This window comes from Rana temporaria, chromosome 8, assembly GCF_905171775.1.
Source record: "Rana temporaria chromosome 8, aRanTem1.1, whole genome shotgun sequence".
Taxonomy (NCBI): domain Eukaryota; kingdom Metazoa; phylum Chordata; class Amphibia; order Anura; family Ranidae; genus Rana; species Rana temporaria.
In genome coordinates this window covers 125531147-125540417 of record NC_053496.1, presented here as the reverse complement: position 1 = coordinate 125540417, position 9271 = coordinate 125531147, and the positions used below count along the sequence as shown (strand labels likewise).

The 9271-nt window shown below is 44.8% G+C and overlaps 1 protein-coding gene across 1 annotated transcript; it reads left to right on the top strand.

Moving 5' to 3' along the window:
- The first annotated feature begins 218 nt into the window (after positions 1 to 218).
- On the top strand, positions 219 to 5416 carry LOC120909052 (ubiquitin-conjugating enzyme E2 D2-like). Its single transcript, XM_040320671.1, has 2 exons — positions 219 to 466; positions 4938 to 5416. The coding sequence occupies exons 1-2, from the start codon at positions 440 to 442 to the stop codon at positions 5352 to 5354; spliced, it is 444 nt and encodes a 147-aa protein (XP_040176605.1). The 5' UTR covers positions 219 to 439; the 3' UTR covers positions 5355 to 5416.
- The last annotated feature ends 3855 nt before the right edge of the window (positions 5417 to 9271 follow it).

Here is a 9271-nt window from a genome sequence, read left to right as displayed (position 1 = left end):
AGAACAAAGCGCAACATATATGACATGAAAATATAGTGGTGCTACAGTTGAGATAACCATAACCTTAGGTACGTAAAAGAAAAGAAAATAAAAAAATGAGAAGGAGGGGAAGAGAAGGGAAAGTAGAGAAAGGATAGGGGTACATACAAGGAAAATAAAGGGAGGGATTAGCCATTTACACATGAGAGGGCCCAGGAGAAGCATCATTAAAACTCGGCTGGGTCACTGAGCTGCGGTCAGCACACCCGCCTTAAGTCACCTCCCGCCGCGACGTGTGTGGGCGGCTCCTGTTTGTAGCGTGTCCCGGATATTGTAGAGAGGTGAGGTGGGGGGTGTCATTACCACCGCCTCCTCTATCTCCGCCTCTTCCTCGGCTCTCTCCTCCTCCGCCCAGCTCACCCGAACAACCCGCCCGGCACCGGCAGCAGCGAGAGGCATCATGGCGCTGAAGCGGATTCACAAGGAACTGAGGGCCAAATCCACAGCCAGCGGCGCAAAATAAGTTTTTTCTAACTTATGTCATTTAAGTTACGGCGCCCTAAGTTGGTGTCGTAATTGCCGTATCCACAGCGCATTTGCGCCCAAAAGTGCGCCTGCCGTAACGTAAATTCGGAGGCGTAAGGCGGGGTTATGGCAAGTGGGAAGGAAGTGGGCGTGCTTCATTGTAATGAGCCGTGACCCCATGCAAATGAAGGTCCGGCCGTACTGCGCATGCGCGCACGAATCTGCTGCTCACTGCGCATGTGCAGAACTTTGCTTGGCGCAATCAGTGAGATAGGTAAAAGGCCAAGTGTACTTAGTTTGAGGATCGCACTGTGCTTAACTAGCTCCAGTCAAACACACTTCATTTGCAAAAGTATTTCCCTGTGTTCCCTTCCATGAGCAATTTGCTTCTGCTCTTAGTTTGTCAGTGTTTGTTGGTAAGTTGTGTTTGATAGAGAAGTGTTGGAGGAGTAGTAGATAGTAGTTGTTGTTTGTTTGTGATAAGTGTAATTTTTGTTTGATTGTTTCTGCTAATTTTTTTGTTTGTTTTTTTTCTGCTTGGATTTTGTGTTTGGTTTTTGTGTGTTTGTATTTGACTTTGTAGTAGCTGTCTGTGTGTATTTTTGTGTATTTGTTTGGTGTGTATTTTTGTGTGTTTGTATTTGACTTTGTAGTAGCTGTCTGCTTGTGTGTGTATTTTTGTGTGTTTGTCCTGTTTGGCTTCTTGTTGCTGGGTGGTGTCTGTGATGGCCCCCAAACCCAGGAAGCTGAATTTTTCACATGTTGAAAAGCAAATCCTAGCCAGGTATGTCATACAATATGGAAGATATCTACATGGGCCTGATAGCCGGAACACCTCCCCGGCCCAAAGGAAGAGGATCTATGCCAAAATAACAGATCACATAAATGCGGCGGGGGGAGGGGAGACGAGGACCCCCGCTGGCATTTAAGAAAAAGATCAATGATCTGAGGAGCGTGGTCCGCAATAAGGTGGCCAAGCTCACTGCGCATAGGAGGGGCACTGGAGGAGGGGGACCATGCCCCATCCGGCTGACTGAGGAGGAATGGGCAGTGGCCCGGTGTTTCGAGCCAGAGCAGGTGGTGGGCCTGCCTGGTTATCAGTCTGATGTTCCTGTGAGGCCAGGTAAGGTTTTTTTTTTTTTTTTTGGTGATTAGCATGTGTGGGTGGGGGAAGGGAACATGTGCCAAGTGTGTGGATCCTCAAACCTGTGATTGTTTGGTGTCTTCCACAGATGACCAGGAGATTGCTGGGCCATCAGGCCAGGCTGCTGCACCACCCCAAAGACAGGAGGCTGCTGAGGAGTCCCCAGGGGAGGGGAGTGGCCAAACCTCCCCTCATGAGGAGGCTGAGGGGGAGGAGGATGAGGGGGAGGAGGATGAGGGGGAGGAGGAAGAAGATCTCCAGATTGGCCGGGAAATCATTATTGCCACAGATCTGATGACCTTTGATGATACCCTTGAGGCTAGCCTTGAGGCTCCCCTTGAGGCTACCCCAGAGGCTCCCCTTGAGGCTACCCCAGAGGCTCCCCTTGAGGCTACCCCAGAGGCTCCCCTTGAGGCTACCCCAGAGGATCCCCCAGAGGCTGGCACCAGTCAGGCCACCATCAGGGGTAGCCCCTCCCACTCCTCCCACAACATGCCGCAACCCACAAGGGTCACTCTATCCCCTCCTACCTGGCCACAAGCCTCAGGGGCAGGCAGGATGGCGACCCAGGACACCAGGGTGGGGTCTGAGCATATGCCGGCCAGTCTGCTGAGGGACAATGCCAAGCAGACCCGCAGTCTGGGTGACATCAAAAAAACTATGGCCAAGATGGAGCACAGCCTGGATGTAATGAGGGAGTCACTCAGTGATGTGGCCACCAATTCATTGGGTGTCATCACCTGTTTGTGGTCCCTGCATACCGCCACAACAGGCGTGGGCCAGGAGGTGACTGCCCTCACCCGGGCTGTGCAGGACAACACCCGGGCTGTGCAGGAGAACACACGGGCTGGCCAGGCCAATACGGCTGCCATCACTGCCTGCCTGACCAGGATAGCAGTGGCCTTGGAGGGCAGGCCAGCCGGAGGTCAGACACCAGGGGAGGCTCCTCCCTCCCCTGCTCCCCCCCCCAATGAAGATACTCCCTCCCCTGCTCCCCCCCCAATGAAGATACTCCCTCCCCTGCTCCCCCCCCCCGTGAAGATCCTCCAGGTGGCCGTGCCCGTGGCCGTGCCCGTGCCCGTGCCCCTGCCCGTGGGCAGCCTAGACGGAGCACTCGCCGCCGGACTTAAATACCAGGGGTACTTTTTTTTTTTTTTTTTTTTTTTTTTAAATTTTGGTTATTATACTGTACTTATGATTTGGTTTATGTGTGTGAATGATGTGTGAATGTGGGGGGGTGGCATTCCTGACAAAATAAGGGTGTCCCCCTCAGTTTTGGTGGAGAAGGGATCCCCAGGACCAGGGAAAAGTCATCCTAGGTTCCTGAATGGTGTATGAATGCACAGTGACATAATTGGAGCCGTGGCGGGGCGTTACTGCTCCCAAGTACCAAAGGGGGGGGGGGGGGGTACTTGGATCTAATCCAATTCGATGTGCATGTGATGTGTTTGTGCTAGGGACCACAGTGGTGTGCATTCATGCATTCTCATTGTGACATAAATCATGTGTGTTTCCAGAGACAAAAATATTCTCAATGTGTCATTAAACATGTGCGTTTACTGTGCAAAGCAACATTCTCATTGTCACATAATTCATGTGCGTTTGCAGTGAAAACAAATAATAACATTGTCACATAATTCATGTGCGTTTGCATTGAAAAGAAATAATAACATTGTGACATGATTTCTGGCCATTTACTGAGAAAAGATGCCTTCTGCCAGGCGTCTCCTGGCTACTGTGCCCTCAGTAGACCGGGTAGAGTGGGCTAGGGGGGGATTGCCTGGGTGGGGGGTCAGGTCAGCACGTAAGTTAATCTCCAGTCCCCTTCTCGTTGCAAAGTTATGAAGAATGCAACAAGCCCCTATTATTTGGCACACAAAGTCTGGGGAATACAGCAGTGTACCCCCAGTCTTGTCCAGGCATCTGAAGCGGGACTTCAGCAGGCCAAAAGTACGCTCCACTACTGCCCGGGTGCGAATATGAGCCTCGTTGTAGCGTTGCTCTCCTGGGGTTTGGGGGTTCCTGAATGGGGTCATCATGTGAGGGCCCAGGGCATATCCAGAGTCACCTGGAAGGCAAAAGACAGGAGGATATTAGTCATGCATGTGCCCCATGTGATGTCTGCATCATGGGGGGGACAGTCATACCTGAGACACATGTCACTCACCAACCAGCCAGCTGTCTCCATACACGTTCTGCTCCAATTCACGTGCTATGTTGGTCTGCCTAAAGATGTAGCTGTCATGGCACGAACCTGGAAATTTGGCACACACATGCCAGATGAGGCCATGGGCATCCACGATTACCTGGACATTGATGGAATGCCAGTTTTTGCGATTCCTGAACAGGTGCTCTGTATCATGGGCGGGCTGTAGTGCCACATGGGTACAGTCAATGGCCCCGATGGTCCGTGGGAATCGTGCAATCTGATAGAAATCAGCCATGCTCTTCATTCGCTGGTCCTCCTGGGTGGGCTTTTCAAATTGACTGCCCATGCGTCTCAGTATTGCAGGGACAACCTGGTGCACACACCTGCTCATCGAGGACTGTACCATCCCAGCCAGACCTCCACATGTTCGCTGAAAAGACCCAGTGGCCAGAAAATGCAGGGTGGCCATAACTTTAATATGAGCTGGCAGGGCATGGGATCGTTGGGTTGGGGTGTTCAGATCATCCTGCAGGATCCTGGTTAAGTCCAGGATGGCTTCCTGGTTTAATCTGAAGTGGCCAATGACCTCAGACGCAGTCATGCCAAAGAGATCTTGGCGTGGGCGGTAGATCCTCTCCTGTGCCCTCCTCCTCCTCCTCTGTGCCCTCCTCCTTCTCTGCGCCTGTAAAGTGGCGAGTGCCGTTATAATCATTGATGGCCCAGGCATTTTGGCAGTCACAATGAAGTCAAGCAAAGAAGTGTTGGCAGCTCTTCCTAAATGGTGTTGCTTCAGCAGACCTTTACAGGGCTGGTGTAAAATTAGGGCTGCTTTTATAAAGTCTAATTTTGCTCCAGAAAACTAACAGGTGCGCACAGGGCGTTATCTACGGCGCACAGGGCGTAATCTACGGCGCACACACTTAATTTTGAGGATCGCCCTATCTCCCTCATTTGCATCTTTGCCTATCAAATAAAGCGGCATGACTAGCGTAATTTGCGTCAGAGGATGCGCCAGAGTAATTATTTTAAGTAGGACGGAAAAACCGGATTTTTCGTTTTGAGGATCGGGCGCAAAGATACGCGCGGAGTAAAATTAGAAATCTCGAGTTAAGTCGGCGCATCTGCTTTGTGGATTTGCCCCTGAATGATTTGGCTCGTGATCCTCCAGCACAATGTTCTGCAGGCCCAGTTGGGGATGACATGTTTCACTGGCAAGCAACAATTATGGGACCCAATGACAGTCCATATCAAGGCGGTGTATTTTTCTTGACTATTCATTTTCCAACAGACTACCCCTTCAAACCTCCAAAAGTTGCGTTTACAACAAGAATCTACCATCCAAATATCAACAGCAATGGCAGCATTTGTCTTGATATTCTCAGATCACAGTGGTCCCCAGCTTTAACAATTTCTAAGGTTCTTTTGTCAATTTGTTCACTGTTGTGTGACCCAAACCCAGATGACCCTCTAGTGCCAGAAATTGCACGGATCTACAAAACAGATAGGGAAAAGTACAACAGAATAGCCTGGGAATGGACTCAGAAATATGCTATGTGATGCTACCTTCAAGTCTGAATAAACCTGCATTATAGCTGGAATAAACTTTAAATTACTGTTTTGCCCTCCCTTTCAGACCTCATCTACTTACCTTCCCCCCTCTAATATTTTTTATTGGTTTTTTTTCCGTGCTGCCTCCCTTCATGCACATGCTCACATGGGAAGACTTTTAGCTCAATATTGGACAGAAACTGCTCTAGACTGTCAAGTAGTTACCAGAATACAATTGCCCAAGATTCATAATTGTATCAAACGGAGCATGTGTTAAAATGTGGCCAATGTCTTCACTGTAACTTGGTTATGAGACTAAATCCATCTTTCATTTCTCACTAAAATGGTGAAGATAGCGCCTCTGTTTGGGCTAGGGAGGGGAAGGTGCTAAGCAGAAATAAATTAAACAAAAACGAAAAAAAAAAAGGAGAAGCATCATGAGCTGTACCTGCTACAAAATCAGCAAAATCCGAGGAAAACCAGAAGTCCACATAATGGTGTGGGATTCATTCTTCTCAGCATCCCACGCAATCATACGTTCTAGGTGTTCTATCCTGTCCATTTCACAAGCCCAATTAGCTAAAGAGGGAATCGCCGTTTGGCCCCAGGATCTAGCGATAACTGAATGAGCAGCCGTCAGAAAATGACAAATTATGATCTTTTTTATTTGCTTATAGGAGCCCGGCAACATAGACAAAAAAGTTATGCAAGGTTCATTTGGGAACTTGTCCCCCACAAGTTTGTCATAGAGATGGAGAATTTTATCCCAAAATTCATGGGCAAGTACCCCAAGTGTGTGTCATTGTGCCAGGGGCCCGTAGGCATCTCCAGCACATATCTGGTATGTTAGGATCGATTTTATGTAGAATAGTGGGGCAGCGATACCACCTAGACACAACACGGTAATTTCATTCTTGGGCATGAGATGAGATAGAAAATTTAAAGGACAGCGCCAATGTAGAATCAATATTTAAATTTGATCTTGGCCAAACTTCACTTTTCAAAAATCCACAGCATGAACTCCAGACTACAATAGGTTATGTCTGTCGATGATCACATTTAAATATTGATTCCTGATAAACATGTGATTTTTAGCTTTGCATGTTTAGCTTACATATTGTAAAAAAAAAAATATTTGGTGTATTTATGGTCAATATGAATTTATTGTATAGTTGCTAGGTTATATAACTTTCTAAAAGTAGATTTATTTTTGTTATTTGAAGTTTTATTTTGGGGGACAAAGGGAGTGGTCCCAACGAGATTAATTAGTATCCACTCAATAATCTTAGTTAATCATGTTATATATTTTTCATAGAGGTTCTCAACTTTAAAAAGTTTGTTGGGACTTCTTTTAAATTTATCTAATTTATATTTACCGCAAAATCTTATTTTATTTCCATAAATAGCTAAGCTTGGTGTTTCATTTAACAGACTATATGCTTTCCAAGATTTCTTCAGGTACTGTATGAATACCTGATGCAACAAAAATACACAATACCCTTTCTTTAGTCTCTGTAAGGCAAAACAAAAAACATGTGGGGGAATCCAAGTCAATGGGGTTGATTTATTAAAGGCAAATAGGCTGTTCACTTTGAAAGGGAATTTCCTTTAGCTTGGAGGATGGGGGCAAAATCTGCTGACTTCTATTATCTAACCAAGTGTAAGCAAAAATTCAGCCTTTTTTATTTTCCTTGCATTTGATTTGGGCATTCTTTGCAAAGTGAATTTCCACTGCATTCACTAAACCAAGTTAAAATTATTTTGCAAAGTGAAAAGCTTTTTTGTCTTCAGTAAATTAAACCAAATTCTCTTAGAAACAGAAGATGTTGATTGCAGATACTAGCTTCTATCCAAAAAGGGAAAATTATTGTGGTGAATGATCATTAATTAATGTTGCCTTATGCCCAAGGCGAAATTAAAAATGTATTTTATAAATGCACTAATGTTTGACATAGCTGACAAAGCCTAACTACAATTGTTTTTCTTTTTTGGATAAAACGGGCAAAATTTACAATTATTTACCAAGTTTTATTTCTGTCTGTAATCCCATTGAGAATATTGTACTTCACTCCCTGTCCCTGTAAAGCCCATACAAAAAAATACAAAAAAAAGTGGTTGTCACCGGGACAAGAAAGCCGGACAGCAAGAGTACAAATTCCTCACTCCGCTGAAATTGTGTTTTTAAAATTTCTTGTTGAAGAGGAGAGACTTCCCATCATTTTCTGTGCTAACGGGTAGTGAAGGGAATTTTATCAAATGGAAAGTGATATAAATCGGATGAGAAATAATGAAAAAAATAGCACTCACATTGCCACACCCGTACATAATATATTGAGAAAAGGGAAAAAGGGAGCCCAAAAATGTAACCAGATTCGGACTTTAAGGGCACAGTAAACAATAAGATGTACAAAAAATATAATTTTAATAGAAAAAAAGACACATACATAATGTACAAAAGAACAAGACAATAAATTAAAAATCATACATATAGAATACAAATTGTATGATAAGAGCCCGAATGCATCAATGCGTTTTGCTGTTTATGCTTCTTCAGGATGGAGTTCAGGATTCAATAATTGTAAAAAGCAAAAAAGAGGGTCTCACTGTCTAAAAACAAAAACACATATTTATGATTAAAAAATGTAACATACTCATTTTTAGGAAGCATTATTTTAACTGGCCAAACACCCAGAGACATGTGTGTGCTGAGGGCGGTCTGGATGATCGGCCCTTGCCTGTTACGAGCACCCGCATACCCAGGCGCGGCCCTTTGATGTAATAGGAGTATCCGACATTTGGCGGGAATGTTTTAGCGCCAAAGGGAACTTTAAATAGCCCTCACTTTCTTCACCACTCTGTGTAGTCCGAATCGGGTTCAATAAATCTGATGAGGTTCTAATACTTTGCCACTCTAAACACAAAATAAACATTTTGGTTGGAATTGGATACAAGCACTGTTCCCATGCACCAGGTCAACCCTCTCAACTTCTACAATTAATTTTGTCAATGATCTGGTGTTCTAGCAACACTAACTGCTCAATGAAGTAAACATCCACACGATTATACATTATATACTTCTTAAAGTGGTTCTAAAGGATACACTTTTTTACCTTAAAGGGGTTGCAAAGGTTAGTTTTTTATTTTCTAAATAGGTTCCTTTAAGTTAGTGCATTGTTGGTTCACTTACCTTTTCCTTCAATTTCCCTTCTAAATGTTTTTTTTCTTTGTCTGAATTTCTCACTTCCTGTTTCTCCTCAGTAAACTTCACACCATCATCCGAGTGATGTTTAGTCAGCCAAAACAGCTTACTGAACAACTTACTGAGGAGAAACAGGAAGTGAGAAATTGACGAGAAAACAAAGAAAACATTTTTTTTGAAGGGAAATCGAAGGAAAAAGTAAGTGAACCAACAATGCATTAGCTTAACCACTTAAGCCCCGGACCATTTTGTTGCTAAATGCCCAGGCCAGGTTTTGCGATTTGGCACTGCGTCGCTTTAACAGACAATTGCGCGGTCGTGCGACGTGGCTCCCAAACAAAATTGGCATCCTTTTTTCCCCACAAATAGAGCTTTCTTTTGGTGGTATTTGATCACCTCTGCGGTTTTTATTTTTTGCGCTATAAACAAAAATAGAGCGACAATTTTGAAAAAAATTCAATATTTTTTACATTTTGCTATAATAAATATCCCCCAAAAAATACCAGTTACACTTACGGTAGCTGTTTTTCTGTAAGTCTTACAGGACGGCACCTTGAGAGTAGACTGGCTCCACCTGACAGGAAACACAATCAGAAAGAGGTTTAAAAGCCCCGCCCCTCCCCGTGCACCTCAGTTAGTGATAAAGTAACCACCATTAGAGCACGGGAACCAGTATATAAAAATACAAACCATATAAATTCCTCAGGGTGGGAAATAGGCCTGCCGT